Here is a 27,516-nt window from a genome sequence, read left to right on the forward strand (position 1 = left end):
GGTGAACATGGTGCTGGTGTTAGGTTGACAGTCAGACTTGATAATTTTAAAGGTCTTTTCGAACTTTAAGAATTCTACAATTCCATGAAACCATGTCCCTAAATGCCACACGTCTTTCAAATACCACCAGGGAAGGTGACTCAACCACTTCTCTGGACAGCCTATTCTAATGCTTGGCAACCCTTTCTGTGAGAAATTTTTTCTCTAATATCAAATTTAACCCTTCCCTGGCACAACTTGGGGCCATTTCCTCTCTTGTTATCACTTGTTATAGGGGAGAGGAGCCACTCCTGGCTGCAGCCCTTTCAGGCAGCTGCAGAGAGCAGTAAGGTCACCCCCGAGCTCCTTTTCTCCAGGCTAAACACGCCCGGCTCCCTCAGCCGCTCCTCACAGCACCTGTGCTCCACACCCTTCCCCAGCTCCGTTGTCCTTCTCTGGATGTGCTCCAGCCCCTCAGTGTCCTTGTGGCAGGGGCCCAGAGCTGGACACAGCACTCGAGGCGTGGCCCCGGCAGTGCCCAGCACAGAGAGACAATCCCTGTCTGCTCCTGCTGGCCACACCATTGCTGATACAGGCCGGGGTGCCGCTGGCCTTCCTGGACACCTGGACACGTGCTGGCTCATGCTCAGCCCTCGCTGAACCTTGGTAAAGTTGTGACACTTAGCAGAGCCTCAGACCACAGACTCACGGGATGGGTGAGGGTGGCAGGACCTCTGGAGGTCACTTGGTCCAAGCGCTCTGCTCAAGCCGGGCTACCCAGAGCTGGCTGCTCAGAGAAACGTCCACAAGGCTTTTGAATATCTCCAAGGAGGGACATCCAAAACCTCCCTGGGCAATCCAGTGAACTGAAGTTCTAGGGTCTGGATTTCAAGAAAGACATGGACCAGCTGGCAAGTGTCTAGAGAAAAGCCAAGAGCATAACCAGAAAGAATGCCCCTGAAGAGAGGTGAAAAGACCTGGAGATTTTCAGGAGACTGCAAGAGACATGCAAACAGTGATATAAGGACTAAGGTATGAAGTCAGTCAGCTGTTCTGTAACCTGCAAACCAAAAAATAACTAACTCTCATTCCAAAGGAAAATACTGGCATTAGCTGTTGGGCATGTTTTTAATTATAAGGACAATGGAGCCCTTGATAGTGGCCAGAGAGGTGAGACAATATCCACCACTGAGATCTTTAAGACCTGAGTAGACAAATATCTGCTGGCAATTGCTTTGTTGTGACAAAACTTGCCTCTAGGCAGGGGCATGGAACCAGCAAGACTGTTAAATCCTTTCCATCACACATTAATTTCCCTGCCCTTCAGCTTTTGCATCTCATTGATTTTTGAGGCATATATGTCCACATGTCACTCATTCCCCTGCAGCTTCAAGGAACTTCTAACATAAACATACTTTGGACTTTGTGTTTTATCTTTGCTGTTTGCTTAACGGTAAGAAGTGAGAAAGGGAGTGAATGGCAGTCTAGAAACATCCAGCATCACACATGAAAGAAAAACGGGATGAAGCCAAACCTGGAGGGCTGTAGTACAGCAGCAGGGGTACTAAACTTCAGCTATAGAGTGGAATATCTTTCTGCAGCTGAGACCTGGCTCACTCATTCAGGCCCTCAGCATTTATTTCAGATTTTCAGACTTGAAGGTATTTTCTCCATGCAAGTAAACAAAATTTAAATTGAAGCAACATGCAAGAATGCTGACAAAACAGTCCAGGTTATATCTATATAGATCAGAGCTCTAATTCTAGCAAGGCATAAATGGAAGAAAATGTAGTTACAAAGAGCAGATTTTATCAATTCAAATCCAAAACCCTTAAAAAGCACTGTTGAACTGGAGACTAACAGGAGGTCAGTCAAACACCACTGATTTCCGCTATCATCCAGAAAGAGCTGTTCAGAAGCAGCACTATGAGTAGGGACATTTATGTTCCAGTCGCTCCCTTTTGCACACACACCAGGTGTGAGAAACTCAAAGATTTTAACAAGCTACAGACACATGGCAATCAGATACTGTGTAAAATTATCACACTGTCTTGAAATATGTCAGTGAAACAAAACCAGCCTTGACAAAGTATAGTTTTCCCCCAGGAATGCATTGGGTTTTCAACTTTCATAGCTGCAAAGGCATTAACAGATCAGGCCTCTGAAATCAATAGTGGCTTATTTTGTTCCTGACACAACCACAGCATCCTATAAAATCAAAATGCAACATCACCCAGTGATGTTGCAGTTCACCCAGTTTTGTCAATATGAATTATGCACTGCAAGGAAGGAAATAATCAGGAAACCAGACTATCAACAGCATAGTCCGGCCTCTGCACCACACATTGGAAAGAGTCTTGGTAAGATCAGTCTGGAAGGGAATATTAAGGAGTGCTGATTTTCCTGGAGATACTGGTTTATCCCCAAGGCTTCACCTTCAGCTTTACCTCCTGCTTACGTCTAAAAAGTACGTAAACAAAAGGGTCACCAATCAATCACCAGTTAAGAGCATGTTAAATAAAAATGTTAGGATATATCAAGTGCAAGAGTGGGAGGAATGAAGAGATGCTAAGTTTGTGTCTTGGAGAGCTAAACACTCTTCAGCAGATCAGAACACATACACCCACACCTTCCTTGGACAATAATATGAAAGCAAATAAAGAACTGGAAAGGGTTTTGAAACTGCAAGTGGCTATTCTTACAGGCCTGTATCACTTTCACTTCTTTGATAACTTAATTTTCTTGCTGGAAAATTAAAAACTAAAAAATGTGCATTAAAAATTGTAGTTTATGTTTCATTTTCATCCCCTCAGGCAAAAAGAATCCTTTGAATTGAAAAGAAGAGTGTGGTATGTGAAGAAGTTTCTGAAGTACCCAGCCTGAAATAGAACACCTAGGTGGGATGCCTAGAAAGCTCCTCATTGTGCTGACAGTCCACACCACTAGTCCTTAGTGGAGGGCAAGACATCAGGAGCTTCGGCTCATTATTGAACCACAGGCAGGGAATCTACACCCAAGAGATGGCTAAATGCTAAAACCTCCTTGACATCTTCAGAACCATAGGCATAATCTGCTTGGGGATATTTAAAATTAAACCAAAATTTCTTGTGGCAGTACTTGATCTTTAACCAGAGTTCATCATCACGTTCAAAAATCCTTTTTTTTCTGCATTTTAATGACACCATTAGTAATATTTACACAGTCATGCTGTCCACTATACCATTTTCTCCTGCCCAAGGGGCTTTTGAATCTGGTGGTAAATAATTCCTACAAGCTTGAACATCAGCAGCTGGGCAGAAGATGAGCACCCCAAATGAAGGTATTCACTGAGGCAAAGGAGAAGAGAAAGCAGCTTTAACTTGGTCTTGAGGACTACTCCAGTCAGCAGCACCTGTGGTGCTCCTGCCTCTGCCCCAGCTACAGCATGGGGCACCCCCGCTGGGAGAAGTGCAGGGGCATCAAAAAGCTCTTTCAGTGGGGACAACCTTCACGACACAGATCTCCCCTTCAAAAACGAAGGCTTAGATTTATGAATATCCTTTTCCCAACTCCTTTAAGAAAGGTTGTATGAGAGCACCTTTAGTCCAGCTAGTCTGCTGTCATGAACATGATGGGTCAGCTCCACCTCAAACATTGATGAGAGATTCCTGAGTGTGATGCCGTCGTTAATTAACAAATTTGGTGTCTCACAAATACTCCCAAGGTTTGGGTACAATGCCCAGGAGTATCATATTCCTTTGCAACATACTGGGGCACTGATGGGACTCATGCTGGACCAAGTAGTGAGTACTGTGTCCTGAAGGCAAGGTAACATCCTCACCATCACTTATGGAAACCAGCCTCTTTATTCCCTTGGAAGTCCACAAACCACTGCAGCAGCTTGGGGACAAAGAGCCCACAGCCACAGCACCTCTGGGCAATGTGACTGTACCAACTGCCTCAGCTAAACCTTTGCTATTTCAATTTTCTCTCCTCAGTTAACCACAACCAGCAAGCTTGAAAGAGCAGCCTGCAGAGCTAATTTTGCATTATATCTATTACATATTCCTTAATATACACCAGCACTGGGACACATTTTCTATGTAAATACACCCTCACCCAGTTTAGGAGGCAAGGTCTTGCTTTTCTCAATATTACCTCTGGACTCCCCCAGTGGGACCATCAAGCTAAAAGGCAGCTGCCAGTGCCACCGCACACATGGACAGCAAAGAAAAATCTTCAGCCGATTTTTCATTTCTGTGTGAATGCACAGCTACAGTGGGTACCTCCATCACATGGGGTGTCTGAGAACCATGGCATTTGTCAGGCAGCAGAGATTATTTCCACAGGCAGATGACTATACCACAGGAAAATCTTCTACCACAGGCAGTTATAGGAACAGGACTCCAAAATCCATCGTATTTTTACCGCTATCACATCATCTTGCCTGTGGTGTCCTCCTCTAGTTTTTAAAATCTATTTAAATTTCGTGTTGTCTGTTTCCATAGGAAAGCTCTGATGCACTCTCAGACCTGTAATTAGAGAAGCATTTCTGCCTCAAATCTACTGTATCTGCCAACAGCTGCTCCTTATCACACAATCAGGAGAATTACAAACACAGCACCACAAGAAGGTAGGAGGTACAACAATTTATAGAATTTCTATATATTTCCAAAGCTTCCATATGGCAGAATTCCACATAAAACAAGTTTTTATTACAGTTTGCCATGTTAACAGCTGACTAATCCTCAATAAAAATGTTATTAAATACTATACAAAAATAATTATTTAGAGGCACATCAGCTGATGAGGAAGTCAGATCACACCAATGTAGTAGGGATACATGAGGAGTCAACAACACAGAGAGCATTTGGGGGAATTTTTATGCTTTTCAAAGAAGCAAAGTGCAGTAAGACAACTACAATCATGTCTTCTTGTCATCCTACCCAGCATAGCACTTGCTCTTCCTCATTAAAGTGGAATTTATTAGGTTCAAAGTATTTTTGTGGGACAAAAAAAAAATTGTTCCTGAGAGGCTGTAGCAGAGTCTGATTCCTTCCGACTCTGCTTAGGAATCACTTTGCTTTGATGTGCAGTCTTCCTGTGGAAAAACTACAGGCATTCACCAATTGTCCTTTAATATAATTAAGTCTCTTCTCCCTGAAGGTTGCTCAAATGTTTTTTAAAATAAATAGTTGCTTGCTGAGGCATCGTGCAGTAAGAGCTGTTCCTATTACCATACTTAGAGTCTATTAACTTCTTTCCAAACTCTTCAAAAGTTAATGTCACCAGCAAAATACAATCATTTTAGGACAGCAAATGTGTTTGATATGTACAAAAAGATGCCAAAAACCATTGCAGCCATATTAACTTTACCAGTTTAACACCCCTGGATGCAGCTGTGAGCAGCAGCTCAGATCCAGCAGCACGTGCCCCTCTGGTGAAGCAGCACTGAGAGGTGTGTTGGGAGCAGCCTCCAAAGGAGCTGGCTGCTGGCTGTGCTGCTCTGCCCTAAGAAATGAAAAGGTGAAGTTACTAGTTTACCTTCCACTTCTCCTTAGATACTAGATTTCTAAACTAGATTTCTTTCTTATATACTAGATCTTCTTCCACAGGCATGGCCTTGGCACTTGGTCTCTCTCTCACAAATCAGTGTCTGTGCCATACACAGGGTTCGCTTTCTCAGGCACCCATAGGAACCAATGGCTCCTTTGTTGTCATCAAGCACTGCTTTTAGGGCATTCCATCAGCAACATTCACGGCAGGACCAGAATTCCAACTCTTTTCTGTCAGCCTGTTTCCTCATGTTAGCTTTTATAGGCTTTTCTTAAACTTTCTGCTTTACTTTTTCTTACATTTTGGGCAGTTTCCACCAGCAAGCCAACTTCAGTGCTCAAACTGTTGAGCTCTGCACCAGCCAAGGTCGAGGGCTGCAGCAAGGAGCCCCTAAAGCCTGCCCTGAAGCAGCAGCTGCTGAATGGGCAGGACACAGCTTTCCAAGCCCATCGGAGATGCACTAACAAGTTCAATTCCACTTCAGTCATAGACCCAAAAGAGAAGACATTGTGCACATCTGCCACTGGGAGCCAATATGATGAGCAGAGTGCCTGTGCAAACACGGTATGAGTGGATTTTGGGTCTCCCATGAGTAAGGCAGGTGTGCAGAGGCAGCCCCAGGTCGGCTGGCTCCTGCCAGTAAGCAAAAATCAAACCCTGCTGCGCACTGCACATTGCTGCTGGAGTGAGACAGCACCAGGAGCATGCAGGGGTGTTTCTGGCATGGTACAGCTTTGATCTGGGTCTAAAACCAGATTTTTAAATGCCATCCTGCTGTTGAAATGTAATGAAAACTCAGAAATACTAAATCATAGTCTGTATAAAAGGATTCAAGATACTAATCTTAAGAATAAAGGATTGAATGTTCTATTTTTAAGGTCTCCCACTGCTTTTCTCTCAAACTTTTTACGATAGAGGTTTTCTTATACTTTAAATAGTTTGTGTAACTTACCAAGAATACTTGTAACATAAGCTTTACATTTACCTCTACAGTTTTAAGCTTTTTGTAGGCTTCTCAAAATGTCTGACTTTGTCACACATTTTTAAGACTAAATTATTACCTCTGGAACATTATATATGTTTACTTTTTTTTCATAGCAAAGTTTTTTCAAAGATATTTACAGACATGGTAATGTAATAACCTTCATCCCAGAGCTTGCTCTTTCATCCAGTGATCCCTGCCATTAAATGGTTTCACGGGTTAAGTGAAGCAAGCTTTTCCTGTCGGTACCTGAATTTGGAGGCACACTAATGAAATCCACAGATGGATTTAATCAGTCAGATACCAGGAGGAAATACTCCCCGCACCCCCAGAAAAAAAAAAAAAAAAAAAAAAAAAAAAAAAAAAAAAAAAAAATAAAGAGCAGCATATAATGTGACCTCAATACCTGATCAAGTCAAGTTTCTGTTTCTGGAGTGAGACTTATTTTCTGGAGTGAGACTTATTTTCTAAAAATGGCAGAAGGTGCCAGGAAGAAGTGGGACTGTTAAAAAAAAAAAAAAAAAAACAGAAAACAAACCAGTAAAAAGAAAAAAGACAAAAACCCCAAACCTAAGCTATATCTTGATTTGAATTCATGGCCAGCAACATATGTCAATTACTTGTTAGCTTTTAGAAAAGCTGTATTACATGGATTGAAAGGTTTCCCTTCACAGTAGGTATCCTGATGGAAGTTTCTCAAGAAAGTATAAGGGACTCAAATCACATATTCTTTCCATGTGCAGTCTAGGTTGTATTTACAGGAATGTCAGGATCTGACAGATGCGTCCTTAAAATGCAGTTTGCTTCCAGTTAGTCACAAGAGTTCAACACTGATCATATTCTACCATAGGACACTGTACTTATAACTGTATTATGCTACAGCCTCCTCAGTAATATGTAAGATCTTTCTCCTTGGAATTCACTTACAGTAGTAAACAGTTGTTATCCCACCTGAAAGAGAACAGGGAATGACATATCCATCTCACCTCCAAAACCAGGAGAATACTGAACAGCCTTGCAAATGTTTACTCACTTCAGTCTAAAACTCCCTGCTGGTTCACCCCCTTCTGATGTCTTGAGGCATCCCAGAGTTAAAGGGTTGCCAACACCGACCCTTTAACCCTTCAGTGCACTGCAGACACATGGGAGGGGAAGAGATTTGTCTTGCCAAGCTGTCAAACAAAATTGCCCTCTGTAATGGAGTGACTTACATAGTTGTTTTCAGTAGATAGCATGTGGAGTGCATCTGCAGTGTGACTGCATGCAGGGACATGGACATCTTCCACTGGGTCCCACTATTCCAAGCCAAGACAGTGTGCACTCTGTAAGCCCTTTGCAACAGGCTTTTAAGTTTAAAGAAACAAAAACCAAAACCAAACAAACAAAAAATCCAAAGCCAGACCATAAAGACAAAACAAAACAAACCACAAAAAAAGCCCCCAAACCAAACCAAAGAGAGAGCTAAAAGTCTTCTAGAGTTGGAGAACAGGGGTAAGAAATTGCTTTTTTGAAGCATGATAGACAAAGTCCCAAATGTCAAGCTTCTACACAGTGTGCATCAGAGAGGGCAGCTGAGGGGGCAGAAGAGGAAACAGCAACTGCACGTCCCACCCTGTGTAAGTTGGTATGAGAAGGGTGAAAACATGTGTAAGTACTTGTAGGTGTGCATGAACAGAGGCAGACATGGAAGAGAAAGAGAGCTCCAACTCTTCCTCACCATCTCCAGCCCTTCCATGCTCTGGCCACACACTGTTCCGATGGTGCAGTCAGTGTTTCCAGGATGTGAACTGTCCCAAAAGAAAATCTGAATGAGAAATGTTGGGTCTGCAACTCATACCTTTGTATTGATGCCTTAAGTTTTAGCTTTCATATTTTTCAGATTCTGTACTGCTTTAGTGTGTAACTCTGAACTTCATATAAAGTGTTAACAAGTTTAGTTAGACAAAACAGTCCTTTTCCAGCCTGAGAAACAAGGACATCATTGCAGCTTCAGCCCCAAAAAGTGTAAACAACGACGAATTGAAGAAAGCAATCTGGAAAAACTTCTTGTTTTAACTCCAGGTCGAATCCATAACCATCCTTGCACATAGCCCAGAACAGCAAAGCTTTGACAGACAGATGGAGGCTGCCAGATTCCTAAAGAAGATGCAAACTGCTCTTTACTGTGTAGGTAAATAAGACAAGCCACAGAACTTGCACCAACATCTTTACGATGCACAGTCCACGTACCACGTGTATATTCAATGGGACAACAGCTGTGTTTTCACAGTGCCTGCTACAGGGTCCCCACAAAACAGATGGCAGCCCCCTCCCTATCACTGCTGTGTTTGCTACTGAGCAACTCGGAAGATTCAGAAGGTTATTGTACTCTGCACTCAGTTTATTTCAGTATTTCAACTGCACACAGAAATACCTTGTCTTCCTAGGGATACTGTTGGAGGAAACAGTGCTCTAAGTTACTGTTCGATGTACTGTTTAATTTTTTTAAAGATTATTTTTTTTAAAGCTGTTCTTTTCTTGAAAAAAAAAAAGGCAAATGCATTCAAACCCTAAGACACATGCTTCCCTGCGGAAGGGGCACCTGTGAAATGGCTAAGCCCATTCAAGTATTTTACATAAGAAAGCAATTAATAAAGGTCTGATAGCTTTGGTTTTCAATTAAAGAGGTTATTAAAAGTTTGGCACATGTTCCATAATATTGATTGCTTTGTGAGTGATTTTTAATTACATTTAGTAAGAGACATGAGGAGAAATGAGGAGCAGAGCAAAGTCAGTTCTGTTTGACTTTTGACAGTCCACCAGATCTCTTCAGATAGAAAAAAATGGATGGTCGCATCCTTTCACCATTTCACCATACTGTTGTAAAATAAGCAGACAGAAAAATATCCCAAGTTTGTTGCTGTACAAAGATATGAGAGAGTTTTGATTTTCAAAGTAGCTTAAAGGAGTGCCTAAATGACCTTGTCCCACTTGATCATTGAATTCCTTTCTCCCTGAGGCTCATCTGTTGTCAATACATTATTAGCACACAGACAGCGGTAAAAACATGCTGTGCACCACCAGATTGTAAAGGACAACACAATCATATGCTGAACACTGTTCACAAGGTTATTTGCTTTCATTGTAAATTAGCAAGACAGTCAAGCTGTGCATCCCCTTTCCTGCTCCATCTTTAGCTTAAATGAGAAGTTCTACTTTAAACATCAGGTGATTTGTTTAAAGTTAGTAGCTGGGAATACTGTGCAGAGTTTTTCTAATGTTAAATGTTTGTCACTTGCACAACACATCCCATTCCTGCCAAGGTAAGTTTCTCAGGCAGGCAGCTCTGGACTCCCAGATTGCACACAGCAGTCTGGTAAAAATCACAGCCCCCAGCATGCTTCAACACATTTGTTTTCCTCTCAGCTCTATGTTTCACATTTCCTGACTGTAAAATTCATTGATGTAAATTGGTAAATATTCCCTCTTTTAGTTGCAAGCATTGAAGAAAAAAGACAAACAATACTAAACAAACCCAAGCAAATTATAACCAGTTACATCATTAGCGACCTGAGCTGCACTTACAAATGCGCTCTAAATCTTACTCTAAGATGAATGGAATGGAATGGAAAGGGAAAGGGAAAGGGAAAGGGAAAGGGAAAGGGAAAGGGAAAGGATGGCTCTTGCCATGAAAAGGATGGCTCTTGCAACCATAACACACCTCAAGCTTAATGTGGTTTAAGAAGTTTACCAAGTCTAACCATTCTCTTTGCTGTCTTATTAGGAAAATCATACACAACAGTGTATGAGCTCTTGACATGGTATAATTATATATAATCTCCATTTAGTTCTCCACACCAACTCCTAGGATTCCTGATCCAGATTTTTTTTTCTTTTCCTTGCGCTAGGCTCGTTGACATCTATTTTGTAACGAGTCCTTTCCCTTCCCGTGCGCAGCTCTGCCAGTGCCGTGGCTGAATCCCAGCATCACTGGGGGCGGCTCAGGGAGCCGGCGCAGCGGGATCCCCCAGCGCGGTGGGCTGCAGCTGCAGGTCCGTAAGTGCCCACACCCAGGACAGCGTCGCCCCTTCCCAGCTCCTTCCAGCAGGACCAGAGCGACAGGAGAGGCTCCCTGCTGGCTGCCCCCACTATGAGACAAGCTATCTATTGTGCCGTGGCCCTTTCTTTACCGGGTCCTAATTGCATTACAACCCCCGAGCAGAGACCTCCGTTCCCACAAAAGTGAGTCTACTGTGACAACAATTCCTTACAAGACAACATAACCAAAACACCATTCCCTACATTTCCAGCTGCTCTTTCAAAGCCCGTAGGCAGAAGTTCTGCGGGCGGTACCGGGGAAGAGCCGGCACATTCCCACACCCCCACCGAGCTCCCGCAGGCACCTGCGGCTCTCCGCACCCCACGGAGAGCAGCATCGCCGCGGCTTCATCTCCTCGAATGGCAAATGCCCGACACGGCCGTGCCAGGAAGGAGGCAGCCCTTCATGCCCAGCCGTTCCTTCTGCGGCCGTCCCGACCCACTCGGGGCAGCACCGCGGAGAGAACCGACCCCATCCCGGCCACTCTCCCCGTCCCCTCCCGGACCGCTACCTCCTCCGCCGCCGCGGTGCACCTTGACCAGCACCTCCGCCCGGCCGCCCGCTGGCAGCTCCCGCCGCAGGTAGAGCCGCCCCGACGTCCTGTCGACCGCCACGGGGGTGGCACCGGGAGAGGCCAGCTCGAACCACCCGCCCGCCGCCCGGTCTCGGCTCCTCGGGACGGTGAAGACGGTGTCGCCCGCCCGCGCCCCGGCGGGCAGGCGGGCGGTGTAGCGCCGGGCACCGGGCCGCGGCGGCCGCTCGGGCGGCGGCTGCAGCGAGCGCGGCGCCCGCCGCCGCCCCGCGCCGCCCGCCGCCCGCCCGCGCACGGCCAGGCGCAGGCACCGCGCGGGGCTGCGCAGCGGCCGCGGCCGCCCGTGGTCCAGAGCCGCCACGCAGAGGCGCAGCCGGCGCAGCCCCAGCAGCGAGCCCACGGTCAGCACCTGCCCGCTGCGGGGCACCACGAACAGCCGGCGGCTGCCGGCGCCCGGCGGCCAGGGCCGGTAGGTGAGGCGCGCGTTGGCGCCCTCGTCGCCGTCCGAGGCGCGGAGCCGGGCCACCTCCGTGCCCAGCGGGACCAGCTCGTCCACCTCCAGCGGCCTCGCCGGCGGCAGCCGCGGCCGGTGGTCGTTCCGGTCCAGGACCCGGACCCGCAGCAGCGCCTCCCGGGGAGACCGTCCCGCCCGCCGCCGCAGCCGGAGCCCGTACTCGGCCTGCGTCTCCCGGTCCAGCGGCTCGGCGGTGCGGAGAAGCAGCAGCCCCCCGCCGCCGGCCGGCCGCCGCTGCAGGGAGAAGCGGGAGGCGCCGTCGCCTTCCAGCGCCCAGTCCCCGGCCGGCTCCCCGGGGCCCAGCAGCCTCCGCAGCGGCACCCGCAAACCCCGCACCCGCGTCCCCGCCGGGCTGTTCTCGGGCACCTGCCCGGAGAAGCGCAGCAGGCGGGGGGAGCCACCGCAGCCCGGCCCCGCCGCCCCGCCGAGCAGCGGCAGCAGCAGCAGGACCGGGAGCAGCCCGCGGCCGCTCCGCCGCGCCCTGCGCATCCCGCCGAGCGGAGCGCGGCCCGGCTCTGCGCCGCTCCCGCCGCGGGCACACGCGGCACGGGCGGCCCTGGCCCGGCCCGCGGCCACTCACGGCCGTGGGCGGGGAGGGACCGAGCCCGCCCCGCGCGGGCGACCGGGCAGCCCGCCCGTGGCAAAGCGCACAACACCGAGGCGCAAATTCCTCACCTTCCCCCTATTCCCTGGCAAAGCACACAATGTTGCTTGGCAAATTCCTCCTCTTCCCCTATTTCACATTGCCCGTGAGCGTCAGCTGTGAATGATCTCTCTCTGTCCCTGTTTCGACTCGTGAACTTTTTGTTATATTTTCTCTCCTCTGTCCAGTTACAGAGGGGAGTGACAAAGAAGCTTTGGTGGGTGCCCGGCATTCAACCGGGGTCAAACCACCACATGAATCCAGCTGCTCCTCCAGGTCTTCTGCAAGCTGAGGATGAACTACACTTCCTGGGTGAGGTGGGGTGGGGGGGGTGACTTGGGGAAAATGGGCAATCTCCCCTCCTCTACTGAGCCTGTATGAAAAAATCCACCCAGCCATGCTACAAGAACTACCATAAAAGAAACAGAGGAAAAAAAACCTACTGTTTCATAAAGGAGAGTGGACCTTGGGACACCTGAATCATAAGAGTTGTCACGCAGCAGATATGCTTCTCTGTTATAAGCTGGGTTTGTTTTGGAGGCACAGCCTCTCAGAAGTACATATTCAGGTTGCTGCTCCTTCAGGAAAAATGCAATATTTCTGGGACAAGAACAGTGTGTGCTGTTGTTGAGAGCAAGACCAAAATGGTCCTTCTGAATATACTGAGCAAACACATCAGTCCCACTAAATATGCATAAAACAATCTGGGCATGGAATTCATCTGTCTGCTTAGTCTGTGATCAGTGGAAGTGTGAATACAAACCAGATCACTCCAGTGTCAATCACTCATCAAACCAAACAGTACTCATTTTCTCATTGCTCCAAGCATGAGTTCCCAGCAGCATCTTCCTGTTAATAAACAAGAACAAGAGTATCTCCCTTCACATAGTGATGGTAACAGCTCAGGAACAGCCTTTTGCAGAGTCTCCACATTCAGCTGGTCAAACTGTGTTAGGTGTTCCATCAGAAATGCTCCCTCTTCCTGCTTCGAACAGGCTCACTAATTTTACCAGAAGGTTGTTAGGAAGGCGGGGGTATTTGTTGCCAGCTGTGTTGTAACTTCAGAGGTGATATATCTAGGCTGGAAGTGAAGCTCTGCTCAAGAAAGCTAGAATCCATTTCACTTGTCTTTAGTCAAATATTACAGGCAACAGTCAAAGGTGACAACCAACTGCTAGACCTGCCCCTGTGCCACCTGGGGAGTTACCAGTTTTAAGGAGAGGTAATTGTTGGGAGACCACACCCCAGTATTACCTGCTGCCAACCTTCATTTTTTTACCCCCTCAAGGTGAAGAGATGATGGCTTCTAAAATGTGGCACAATGCAAGACTTCAGACTGGGAAGGCAAGAAGTAAAACTAAACAGTTTTACAGAATGGTTTACCAGTAACAACATGAAAGTACCCATCCAGATCCATGCCCAGTTAATGTGCTGTAGCAAGCTTTGAGTATGCTATGGCTGCTCTTTGTGCTCTAATTCCTTCCTTCACAAAGGCACTAGAAGGCTCATTAATTTAAAACACTTAATGAGCTAGCCAGACCATGCAAATAAGCGTTCAGTTTAGGACAGCTTAGCTCTGTATGGAGACACAGCACAGCATTCCCTCTTCTGAAGTGTGCTGCATCCTTACACAACTTTCAACAAGCAAATTAAATCCTCTCAAAATCAAGTTTCCATTTTTAGCCTACATTACAGGCCACACTATGTTTTCTACTCTCTTCTATTCAAGCACTTAGAAACATGCAGTTTCCCCTACAGCCTGTGAAGATATAAATTACATTTTATTTAAAGTATTCCCTCCCACTTATGAACCCATGTATTTCTAATACATTAACACAGCATTTTGGTGATGGAAATTCAGGCTTCTCCTGCATGCCACTCCCACTATCAGAATTTAGGGCACACCTCACAGAGCAGAACCAGAGCCAAGCTCACCTTGCGGATACTCACTAGCACAACTGTATTATTTTCGACACCCAATTATGCAAAACCTGTGTGACAACAAACAAATGTACAGATATTTGTGGCCACAGATCCTACCCTACCATTTAAAGAGATGCAAACACACTTGAATGTAGCCATGTTTTCCAAAGGAACTTGTCTGCTCCTGCAAAACTGAAGCAGAATCCAGAGAAACTGATCCAGTGTTCATCCAGGAGGACTTCTCAGTAAAGATAGTGGAGATGGCTCTTGGCTTCAACAGGAAACAACACAGAAAAGAAATAAATAGAAATAAATAAGTTCCTTAGATATTGTCTAACCCAACACAGATATCTTCAGGACACTCGGCTTCTACTGCCGAAGAATCATAGTGAAATTTAGTTTGAGGGTTCTTCTTAAGCAAAGCTGATCTAGTGAACTGAGTACTGTGAACTGCACCCACTGAATCTAAGTACTGCCATTCTGAGGCCAAAACATCAGCAAGCCCAACAGCCTTCCTCTGGCCCTGCCTCACAGCTGGGACAAGCCCCTGGAATGCAGCCAGCAGTTTGGACTACAGCTCAGATTGTCATAAAATGGGCCAACTTGGGAGGAGAGAAAAAGAAAAAAAAAAAAGAAAAAAAAAAAAAAGGAAAAAAGAAAGGAGCGGCATTTATCCATGTGCTAACAATGCTGAAATAGATGAAAATGACCATGTTACAGAACTGCATGTGTTTCAGAAAGGGGTTTTCATGATGAAATTATAAACAGGCTTGATTTTAATGTACCTTTCTCAAATTGCATAAATGGTTGTCACTTCTGCTGCAGTGATTTTGTCTTTCTGCCTAGACCTGAAGTCAGATCAGCCACAGAAACCACAGGTGCACCCAGCAGCTACTCTGGGGAGACCACACCTCTGTGCTCAGTCTCACAGAGAGTGTAACACGAGCCAGTGCAGGATGGAGCTGCATTCTTATCCATCCTTTTTCAACTTGCTTCAGAGTGGAACAGCTTAAGGCATCACTTTACATCCAACCTCACCTTACAGAATATTTTAGTATTTATTGCAGTTTAAAAATAAACTCAGTCTTAACATGTTTTGGATCTTTGCATTACCAGTCAGTACAGCACCAGCTTGACAGTAGACAGTACAGTGTAACTGTGAAACAAGAAATTCCAAGGCATTGTAAAGCTGTTCAAGGTTCTGAAGGTAAATGTACGGATGGTGTGTTAGAACCTACTGAATAGCTCTGTAGTACTCAGGACCGTTTAATGTTTGTATATTCTGTATATGCAGTTTAATCCATAACAAGATGCATCTCATCACCATTAAAAACATCCATGACATTTATTACCTAAGCAACCTGAAAGCATACAGTGGTTGAAGTATGATAGGCTGGGTCACTGCAAAAATTGGAAAATCTGGGAAACTAGGTCCTACAAACAGATTCCAGAACCACTATTCAGGTGGAAAATAATCCAAACCAACAGTACTTTTACCTAACATCTCTGATTAATTGATTATAAACAGAATATGTATTTTGTACAGAGCTACAGACTCACATAAAACACCTATTTATAGACATATATCAATACAAATTCTATTATATGTAATAGAATATTCTGTTTCACAGCTAGTAACCACAGTATCAGTTTTGCATAAAGGCATAGAAGAGTACACAGATACCAACATGAATTTCATGCTGTCAGGAAGCTCCATTCCCTTTGACCTAAGCAACCACAAAGCCTGGTTGCTTGTATGGCTAAACTTGGATACTTCCAACATCAGCTCATTTTCTGACTTGCCTAAACCAAAATAGTCTGATAAATGCTCAAACTCAGAATCATTATAAATTAAGGATGTAAATACATATTTTTTTTCAGGTGCTAAATGATCTGTTTTTGGAGAAGTGCTCTGTAGGGTATTTGTACTGTCTTTAGAACTTAACTAAAAAGAAAATCAAGATTTTGTATTATTACATGTTAAATTATTACAAATTAATCTGCATTCAAAGATTTCTACTAATAATATTGTCCAAAACAATAGAGGGCTCCAAAATATGTAACCATGATCTGTAAAAATTCAAGGCAGATAACATATTAGTAAAAAATTAAATCAGTAAGCATTTAATGTTGCAGAGCACTTTATTTTCAGGTGACATGCTTGCTGTAGTAAGATTTTTAGGAAGAGTCAGAGAGTTCAATAATTCCATATGAAGCTGCTCACATTTTGCTGTTCATCCTCACACAAGTATGTCTCAACAGGCAGCCACAGTCAGCACAACATATGGATCCAGTCTGAGCAGGCTGCTTGTCCTCAGGAGTTGCAAGACTGTTTATGCTGCCTGTCAAGACAGACTTTTGAGCCATGCTGCACAGTCTTCCCTTGAGTTCTCAAAGGATAAAATTGTTTGTGTCCCAAACAATCCATACTTTCTGAACTTGGCTTTTATTAATTTTTTTTTTACATAAAGAAAATTTGTTACAAGAGAAAAATATTTACTTTGTATACATTATTTTGATAAAAAACTGTCCAAGACAACAAACAGGATAAAAGGAATTGTATTCCTTAGACTTGTTATTAAATAGCTGCACATAGATAAGTCCATATGCCACATACATTACTGCTGAACATCACTGTTAACAAGTAAAGCACCACCAGTAATTCCTCTCCATTACTGAAGTAAACAAGTTTGAATCTTTGAAAGGCATTAAACCTTCTGTCCCATCAAATAAATAGGTAACCTCAAACATCACTTGAAAGGCAGAAATACATACATTTAACTGTGCTGAAACCAAAACCATTGCCAGATTAATTACATTTAAACACATTGTTGAGGTACAAAACAACTCAGAAGACCTTTAGGCATCACTAGCTCTGCATTTGGCATAAAGTGCAGCAATGTAACGGTGTTTGTTTTTTAGCTGTACTGATGAAGTAGAAAAGATTAAGATAACACACAAGGCATGTCTTAGAATTCCCACTTTTTTCCCCTCTGAAGTTAGGTTTTAGAAAGAGTATTAAAGCATGATTATGCAGATTTATGTTGAGGTATTATTTCACAGGAAATATTGCTTGTGTTGGAATAAAGTTCTGCTTCTCTTTCATCTCCAATACCATAGTATTCCAGAGTCCACCTGCCCATCAATATTTACCAGACTTACAGATTCTATCACCATTAGTGATAAGAGAAATTCCTCATTGCATCTCCAAAACTCAATAGTAAAACAGACACCTGTAAATGCAAACACATGTGTGCACAAGCCCACACATTCACAAACACAGCTTACACCTTCTTCTGTTGGAGTTTTGGTTGAAGGACGGGTTAGATGAAGTTTTAAGAAGTATTTGTAGGAATTGTATACCTAACAATCCCTACAGCCTCATCTTGCAGTTCCTTTTCGTGTGAATTGCATGGAAAAGCTGATGGAATGTCACAAGGTCTGGACAGTTGAAGATGACTTAGTGAAAATAAGGTGGTAAGAGCAAGACTTGGTCCCTAGCCTCTGCCTTTCAGTATCTAGTAATGCCACCAGAGCAAATAGTTGGATGAATTTTCGATGCCTGTGACACCTTTTGGCCATCTTTCTTCCACATTTGTGTATCCTCTCCCTATTCCCCACCCCAATGGAAAACATATTTAAGATTGTGTTGCATTAAATTGTATTTCCATTTACTTTGAAAGAAATGAAATCAATGTTTTTTAAATAACATGAATAGAAGTTTATGCTCAGAAATACCTTTCCTTAGTCTCAAGCATCTCCTGTCAAATCCAAGTTCAAGTATGTGGTAATTCAGGAAGTGAAAGAGCATTTTTTAAAGATTAGGACAAAACTGTATATGTTTAGCTGTGGATTGGTCAAACTTTGATTCACAAGTCTAAGGATAACGGGTGCCTGAAAATACTATACTAATTTATTTTTTCAAGGTAATTTTTTTGCATTTACTAAGATCAAGTATATCAGAAAGTGGAAATGTGAAGCAGGAAATAAGCCAGCAGAATAGTCACACAAATTGCTATTCAAATTCTCATTCTTCCCAGTGTACAGCTGTTAGATGTCTGGAACACATCCCAGCTGCACCACTTGGGCATCCTTGGAGGTTGGCATATTAAGACACAACAGAAACTCTAGAAATCAGAGGGACAGGAATTAAAAAAAATATTCACAAAAATAAACATGAATTGAGGTTTTTGTTTGTTTAATAAAAGCTTGCAAGGCACATATTTCAACTGAATTGCAACATCTACAGCAAAGCAGATCAAAATTTGTAAAACTTTCCCACAACCGTTTCAGGGACTTAAACCTGTGGTTTGGTTGAAAACCAAGCCAGGGCTGTCTGCACAAGTCTGGTGCCCCACTGTTGTCCCACTGAGGGATATCACTGGAACTTAACTATTTTTCACAGAAACTGGAGATTAGACAGTATTTTTGCTAGTCCATGGCTGGATAAGAAATTAATTCACTTTCTTTGTCAGATATGATTCTTTCAGTCACTTGTTTTAATTATGCTTTTTTTAGAGGAACAACCACAATGTTCTCCCAAATAAAAGGCTCCTTCTGTTACTTAAGGCTGCTGTGCCAATGGTGCTGCAATATAATTTTTTCTAATATAAAAAACAAGGTAAAAATCTTAAATGATTCTCCTAAAGCAGAATCAATTGAAGTATCAAGAATACATCTTAAAAACTATGACAAAATTAATAACAGTAACTGTGTCACAGTTCAAATAAAGTTCAGCTCGTTCATTTAAACATGTATAAAGGCCAACATGCTACAAGACAGTTCTGTTTAGATGGGTGGGGTGGTCTCATTTGTGTTTTTCTTAGTCTGTGTGCTCTACACGTATGTGTTCAAACTATGTTCTACATGGTAACACACACAACATTACAGGAAAACACAACAGGCAGCCAAGGACAGTTGAATGTTACATTTCAGCATGGCAATCTAAGGCATGAAGCCAGAAGTTCTGCAACTTCATCTACCCAAGTAGTGTGTAATCCTGAAGTTTGCACCTGGAATGCCTTATTGCTGATATGAAGATATTCATGAATTACTAACTTCAAGAGATTAAGTGACCAACACACAGACATGTGTCATCCTTGACTGTGATTCAAACAAACCTAAATTGGAAAAGGAACTGTAAACTTACTTCCAAATATTACATCTATATCCACACATACAGAGGGGGTTCCTGCAGGCCTGCCATAGCTTAAGTTAATACACAAGCTTCTGTCGGTATATAGTAATTGAGCAGTCTGAAACAGCCCAGTGCAGTAAAACATGCACTTGTGCACAAGCAAATACATGTAGCCTGCACTCCAGCAGACACAAAGGTACACACTATCCCCAACACAATGCCTGTATGCCCAGAAAGGATATTTACTTATAACTTGTAACTCAGTTATATGGATAAATGTTTATCTCGGTGACAACATCCCATATATTCAATGGATTTATCTGAATCTTGGTGTCAAATAAAATGCATAATTTAATATTTTGTCAAGACTCATAGGCCTAAAAATATAGCTGAAGTAAAAAAAAGATTACAGACATGTTGGCTTTTACAATAATAAAGCTTTTTTCTTTTAAATCACTCCAAAAGTGGTAACAAGGTTTAAAAAATCTCAGCACTATGTGTCAGTGTAAAATAACTAAGTGTATCTGCATAGAGCAGAGAAGAATAATGCACATACAACAACATGCTGCAGTTCCTAATAATTCAGTTAAAATCTCTGATTTGCAGTAAGGATTGTTTTGCAGCTTCCACTTGCAGAATGGTTTGCAGATTTTTCAGCTGAGGGTTCACCCTATTTTGCCAGATTCTTCATTAAAGACATCTAGGCTCCAAAGAATCATTCCCACATGCCTGATAGACTGGTCTCTTGGGCCAGGTGTTATGTTAATTTGTAACTGCAGGTCACTCCCAAGGGGTGAGCAACTTCTTCCAAAACTTAGTCCTGGCTTTTTGTCCAGTTACATCTACATTAAGTAAAGCTACTGTTACCTTTTATTGGTGTTTCCATTCTCAACACTAGGTTTAAGCCCAGAGCTGTAATTAAAACATTATTAATTTTCTTTCTTTTCTGAAAGTCTATCAGCCAGCAACAAACAGGATAAACAGATAATTTGTTAAGAAAAGGAGTTGCAAAGAGGTGCATATAACAAATTTTAGAGGGAAGCAAAACTGCAGAGTGCCAAATTTTCAGAGATCTATGTACTTGCATAATTGATATAAAAATAGCTATGAACACCTGTACCATTATTTATTAATGGTGGTGATTATAGTGTTTTAAGTGACAGTTATGGCACTATCTCAATATAGCTATTGCATAATAAGTTGAATGAAATGAGTATCACCCATACACACACACAGACACACACACATACCAGCACACACACAGGGGGTGAAACTGAAGTGCAGAAGTCTCAGCAGCAAACCTGGTTGTCCTGCTACACTTGCCTGAAAACAAGTATGGCATACTGTGGTATACTGGCCCATTCTGGTGGCTGCTAAGAAAGACACAATTATGCATACACACATAAACACTTAAGTGTGGAGAAATGATGAAGACAAGTTCTTTCCAAACTGAAGATTTGACCTTGTTGGCTCCTATTGCTAGGTCTAATTTCTAGCATTTCCACCAACATGTCTCTGTAGACAACAGAGACAACAATACAGAGATCAGTGCTTTAAACTGTGGAAGTGCTGTTTAAGTAAAATCTTCCTTATTTGATTTATACAAACTATATAGCTACACATAAGATGTATAAATGTGTGTTTAAGAAACAGAGAAATGTTTACTATGGAAGACAGGAAGAATTAGAACAAAAGAAACCCCAAACTAAAAATCCAAACACTTACTTGAAAAGACTTGGGATAGTGATTGCTTTCTTGCTAAAAATTAAAAGCTATATGACTTAAACAAGCTCCTTAAATAATTTTTCTGTATTTACTGAAGTCTACGCATATCAACTTTCTAACACTAAAGTTAGAAATCTCATTTACATGAAGATTAACATGATTTATAATGGGAAAAAATGTAAAAACATGGAAGACTGCAGCACATTGTAGAGACTGTAAAACTGATCAATGTTCCCATTCCTTCAAGGATAGTATATGTGTCAGCTGATCAGTAGATCAAAGAATTTCAGTTTGGCAGAATAAAGTCATCAGTACACTGCATGTGTGCACATCTATCTGCAAAAATAGACTTCCTTGCTCAAAAGGATCTTTTCCAACTGAAATTCATTCACAATCAATCCTCAGGAAGTTTGCATGCTTTTTCAGGATTGGAAGGATATCACAGTGTTGATTCTATATACAAAGTAGGATCTATTCCAGTATACTCTAGTGAAATAATTCACATATGGAGAATAGTTCATTTTGATTTCATGACAAAATCGTCCATATTTTGAGTAGGCATAGTTGTCACCTTCCTCACAAACCACCTGTCAGAAAGAAAAAGACCAAATTACAGAACTGAAGGTAAATGATTACAGAATGTAATGCTGTACATTTAATTAACTTTTGTATTCTGTAAATTTCATTTATGATAGACATTTAATTTCCACATTGTACAGTTCCAATAAACTGAAACCACATTCCCCTGTAATTTGTTTAACCATGTAAAAAAGCCTTTTTGAATTAATCCCTTTGTCAAGGTAGCAGACATTAAAACCAGTGTACTTCGTTCATACTATAAAGAACAACAGCAATGAAAATTATGCACATGCCCCTTTACCCTGTAGTTCAAACCTGACCTGCACAGGGCGTACCAGCATGAAGGAAACGAAAATCTCAATTACCTTTCCCAGGTCAAGTAAGTTTGACATACCTAATAAAGACCAAAGACACACACACACATCTCCCTACAAATTCCAACCAATTGACTTGGAAGCAAACTGTGCATTTTAGCATCTCCTGCCTGATATCCCTATAGAATCCCTTCATTATGCTTTTTGATGCCACAGATTTACATGGTTTAAAAAAAACGTAGTAAGACATACTCATGAAGAAAAATCCACCAGTGGCTTCCAAACACAAAGATAATTGCCCTGAGCTACAGTCCTTCAGCAACAGACTATTGGAAAACATGTCTTTCCCTATCAGTAAACCTATGTTCTCAGCCAGTGTCAGAAACAAGATACTGGACTAGGACTACAGGATATAGCACAAGCTATAAAGTAGTAGTAATCTTCTTAAAAACAGCAATTCAAAATACATGCACAGACCTGTCAACACGCTGCCTGTCCACTGTCTTACCTACTTTGGGAGTAACTAAATGAGGTACTGCAGTCTCCAAATACATATGCACTAGCTTCCACTACTTTGGAGTATCTTGGTAATCTTCCAATATGACTTAAACAATTTTTGTTAGCAAGCAAACTGGGAGATTTGTTTACAACTTCCTGAGACAATACACTTTATTAACTTTCCAAAACAATTTATGTCAGTTTTCTGAAAAAAACACAAATATACCAAACCAATCACTTCCCCCCCAAAACAACAGCAACAATAAAAACCACAACAAAAAACACAAGAAGGCTTATCAAGTTTATGTTTGAGAGAGAAGCATGCAGGATGCATGGAGATGAGAGATGCAGGGGTATGAGGGCATGGAATCCTGAAATTGTGGTTAATTGCTCCAGTGGAGATCCTAAGTGTGAAGCGAAAACAGTAATTTACTCATGCAAACACAAATCTGAGAAGAAACTGAGGTAATGCACAGATTAGCAATCAGGGAGGTTATTCAGACACACAGTTATGGTACAGTATATTGGATATATCCTGGAATAATCATGGCATACATGATTTTAGCACCAAGACAAGGAAAGAAATCACAGATTTCAGCAATGGTAAGGAAGTTAGTAGAAAAATGGAGAGAATATCCTTCATGGATAAAATAGTTATGAAAACCAAGAAGTGAAACTGACACCAGCTGTAGACTCCTGGGGAAATATAGAGTAATCCCCTAATAATGTACCACTCTTATATTGCTTAGAGGTGACTCCCTCTTTCCTGTTGACCTGAGAATAAGCAATGAAACTCTAAGCGAGTTTAAGGTCGCTCCCTGCCTTTCCAAAACCAAAATTTTTGCTGGATTTCCAGGAAGCCAATGAACACGTGACAGTGAGATCACAAACCCCACCTTACTCCCTACTTAAGCAGCAAGAGCAGCACTGCCAACATCCAAAGAGACAGAACACATCAATGACTGAAGCAGCATTCATGGTGCATTCTATTCAACCGATCTTTATAGCAGATGTGGTTTAAACAACTTTTGGTGTGCTGACCTATCTGCAAGGCTGAACTGAACAGACTTACACCCCCATCAGAACCAAACAGTCTGTACTGAACTAAATGGCAGGCTGATTCTCATTCCAGCCAGAGTTTTAGAAGAATTGAGTTTATTCATTTTAGAATTTCTTTTACAAAGGTAGTAAAGAATGCCTTCTTAGAAGAATGCCACTTACAGTGGCAGGACTTCACTGCTCTTGTAAAAACCTATTCAGGTGTCAGTCTTGAACATTTATATATAGTTAAATGGTATTTAATAATTGTCAGAAAAGCAGCACAGCTAGATACTCATGTGTTAGGAGGGATTAGGGCAGTTAATAGTACTAGGTAAGATTACAAGTTTAAGAAACAGACAATCCAAAACTTAACTGATCACGTTTAAAACTTGACTGTTGTCTACATGTCAATTACAATAAGAAAAATAAGACCAGCATTATGAGATTTATTCTCAATTTAATTATTTATGCATTCAAACATTAATTTCTTCTCTCCAATACTTACATGACCATTAGCAATATCCAACAGATCTTTAACTCTACATCCTCTTACAGGTCCCACTTCATTGCAAATTGAATCTTCAATAACCAGAAAGTTGGCTTTGTAAGATGTGAGTATCTTATAAATATCTTCTGCTGACCTCTTTGAATAGATCTGATAAATCTATAAATCAAGGAAACATGTTCATACAATGCAAAAAATCAGTGATACCTTAAATACTGGGGCACACATATCCCCCAACAATGACCTATCTGTAATGACAAACTATATGTACACATTAAGCTATAAAAAGTTTGGTTCTGAAATCTCCAAAACAAGTGAGGCAATGGCTATCTGAATGGGAAGTATTTATCTCTGATAATGGCAAGTTTTCATCTTCCATACTTCAAGTGGCCTGAAAAATCTTCAGAAATAATATTTTGATATTTGTTTCTGTGCAGAGTGCAGCACTGGTAATCTGCTTGATAATCCCTTCCATGTCTGCTGGACTCCTATGTCTTCCTCCCTTCTAATACGTTTGATTTTTTTGCATTTCATTTGGGTGAAGAGGAAGACAGTTCCTGTGAGATGCCACATTTATGGAATTGGATACTCACATTCTCATTTCTTTTCAGAAGATCATCATCATTATACAAAGGCAAGCTCGACACCATCCATCCCGTACAGAGCTTAATCACACCCATGAGCTGTGGGCTGCCTGCAAACACAGCAGCCACAGGAGCCTGGCGTCTGCAAAAGCAACACCAACACGCACTCTGAGTACTGGGTGCACTCATCAAAACAACTTTATATACTGTGGGAGCAGTTAGGGTGCTGCAGAATGAATGGAGTAGGTGAAGGTATCACTGGGAGTCTCATTACAATTGGTGATGGTGTTGCTGTGGCAGTACTTTCCCTTCCAGGGAAAGTGCAGACCTGCAGCAATACGGGGTTTGAAAGGAGGGGTTCCTGCTGGGGCAAGGGCTGATGGCTGTTCTCCCCTCCTTGCAATCCACCAAGCACCATTCAGAGTGGTCCTGGAATGGATCCAAGTTCTGCTTTTCTGAATGGTTGCCAACTTGTGACAAAACAAGTTTGAGCGAGAGGGTAGGTAGAAGGAGAAACAACATGATGTTACCTTGTAAGGGAACAATTTGTGATTGTTGTAACTTGATCTCTATTATGTATTTCATATGTAATCTCTGATTATGTATTTCATCATCTATGAGAAAATAATATCAGCATACACAATACATAATGCCTACAGTTATCATACTTCTGGATTTTGCATAATTTTTTGACTATTTGTATTTCTGTATTCGTGAAAGAAAACTGTCATTGTCACACTTTATTATAGACTTTGGCAACTTCTGCAGAGAAAATTCAAATTAAATTCATATTAGCAGAGAGAAGACTTTGAGAAAATATACTGTAATTATGACATTGAATTAAAATTTCAATGTAGATAGCTAAGTATATCCATAAGAAAAAAAAATCTTGATTTTCTTTAAAAATAAGAACAGCTGCTACAGATAAGGGTAGTCAAATTTCTCGTAGCTGAGTGAATCTCAATGAAATTCATCATGATTTATTACGTACTTGAAGTATATGCAGACTAACATAAAAGCCATTAGGTACTTGGCATTATTCCACTTGCTGCCTTGAAGAGCTACAGCAGTGACAAACAACATACACTACTACAAAAACAAGAAGAAATTGGCTGGAACACTAATTACCAGCCTTATCTTTTGTGAAGACAAACAGGTTGACATTAAGGACTACATAAATACAGAAAGCAATATTCTAAAAAATACAGTTAAAGCTAAATTATCTGAACACAAGGGATCTAATTTTCAGAAAAGCACAGTTCCTAATGACAGAGTTTGAACTTAAATTGAATGAGACAGAATGCAACTCTGAAACTTTTGGTGGTAATAAAACTAAATCTGTGAAAATGACTTGGTATTAGCTGTATATATGTTCAGTATGAGCTGTGTAACATAGCTCCATATTTGCTGTGGTCAAGGGCAAGTCTGGTAACACATACTCCTCTCCATGTATCCTGTCAAAAGTCTCTAGATCCTCACACTCATTTCATTTTATTGGCTCAGGCACATAACATTTCAGGAGTTTTGTCCACCTCTGGCATTACATCATCAACATGAATCCTGTAATCTAATGAAATGTTAGCATGCAAAGACGCAAGATCTAAGATCCTGCTGAGATCTCCACCGCTGCAATGACATTACTAGGTCTGCAATGACATTAAACAAGACTTGCTTGTGTGTTTCAGGATCTTTTGTAATCCATGATAAACTTCTGTTTCTTTTCATGGGAACAATACCAAGCCTAAAATATAAAACTTCTTCCCCCATGCATCATTAAATGACAAGGGAAAACCCAGCTTGATAGAGGTAGCTCCACAAACTGCTGAGATAAAAATACCCTTACAAAAAGCAGTAAAATAGAAATGTTGGACTTCATGCTTACTTTATCCATGTCATAAGTTCTACTGTATCAGGATCATAGAATTCTTGCAGTTCTGTAAGCTCTGTCATTATTCTAGGGAAAAACTGATGGAAATGTTTTTGGTTACTTATAGTTTAAAAATTATCTATAGAGCATCTCATTACATTAAGACCTTATGTGACACAACAGAAATGGGTTTTAATGGTTTCCCCCCAACTGGTACCTTTGCTTGAATACTTTACAAAACTCAGCTTACATTTACTTACCTGACAGCAGAAAACCCTCTTCAAAATAAGTATGTTAAACGGAAGTTCTCATCTCTCCCTATTTTATTAGAATACTTATAATTAAAAATAAATAAATAGCAGCAACAATATTCATCAAGTGGCCTTAAATGCATCAAAACCATAATTCAGGTGGTCATATGCAAATGTCTATAAATAAGGCCACTGAACCAAGAAAATTATAAATCTCTCCTGATAAACCTGCTTGAGCAGGAAGGATTGGACTGTTGTGACTTGATGGAAAGGTGTTATGCAAGCAAGGCAGGAGAGAAGAAATTTCCTAGAAGAGCCCTGGTAATGTGCCCAGACTTGCTTGTGACTTCAATCACTGCAGTGAAGAAGAGCACCTTACATTGTGTGAAGTGGGATACCTCAGTTTATGCTCTTGAAAAACATTCTGAGAAAAGGAGGGATTCTGTGAGATAGAATGCCACCGCTTTCAAACCAGGCCAGATTGCAACCCTGCATCATGGCTTCCCTACCCTGTCAGGTTTGAGGTCCTTCTTTATTAAGATGGGAGATTTTGTAAGTCCTTGACCCATTTGGTGCATTTATCTGAAAAAGCCATGGCTGGAAACTGGCCAACCTTGAGGGGCTGGAATAGGTACATGTACATGCTGTTGTAAATGCTAAGTGAAAGTTATGTGATTTCAGCTCTTTTGGAAAATAATGAAGTTTACAAGTTCTGCCAGATTAAAGAGACTGCTTACTTTGGGACAGCCACAGTGAACAGACAGAAGTGGGAGCCTGCTTTTAACTGTGGACTTTCCACCTCCACTACCTGGACAACTCAGCTGTCAGG

The 27,516-nt window shown here is 42.0% G+C and overlaps 2 protein-coding genes across 2 annotated transcripts in view; both read right to left on the minus strand.

Annotated features, from left to right (window-relative positions):
- Nucleotides 1–12,109, minus strand: part of LOC110477470 (neural-cadherin) — a 52,607-nt gene extending 40,498 nt beyond the window's left edge. The window contains exon 1 of the mRNA XM_031504048.2: nt 11,086–12,109. Within this exon, the coding sequence (XP_031359908.2) occupies nt 11,086–12,109 (1,024 nt within the window). The remainder of the gene's footprint in view (nt 1–11,085) is intronic.
- A 4,620-nt stretch (nt 12,110–16,729) lies between these two features.
- Nucleotides 16,730–27,516, minus strand: part of DPY19L4 (dpy-19 like 4) — a 32,064-nt gene continuing 21,277 nt past the window's right edge. The window contains exons 16-19 of the mRNA XM_021543221.3: nt 26,452–26,534; nt 24,579–24,711; nt 23,986–24,144; nt 16,730–21,635 (exon numbers count right to left, since the gene is read on the minus strand). Coding sequence (XP_021398896.2) covers nt 21,471–21,635; nt 23,986–24,144; nt 24,579–24,711; nt 26,452–26,534 — 540 coding nt within the window. The 3' untranslated portion in view covers nt 16,730–21,470. The remainder of the gene's footprint in view (nt 21,636–23,985; nt 24,145–24,578; nt 24,712–26,451; nt 26,535–27,516) is intronic.

This window comes from Lonchura striata, chromosome 1, assembly GCF_046129695.1.
Source record: "Lonchura striata isolate bLonStr1 chromosome 1, bLonStr1.mat, whole genome shotgun sequence".
Classification (NCBI taxonomy): Eukaryota; Metazoa; Chordata; class Aves; order Passeriformes; family Estrildidae; genus Lonchura; species Lonchura striata.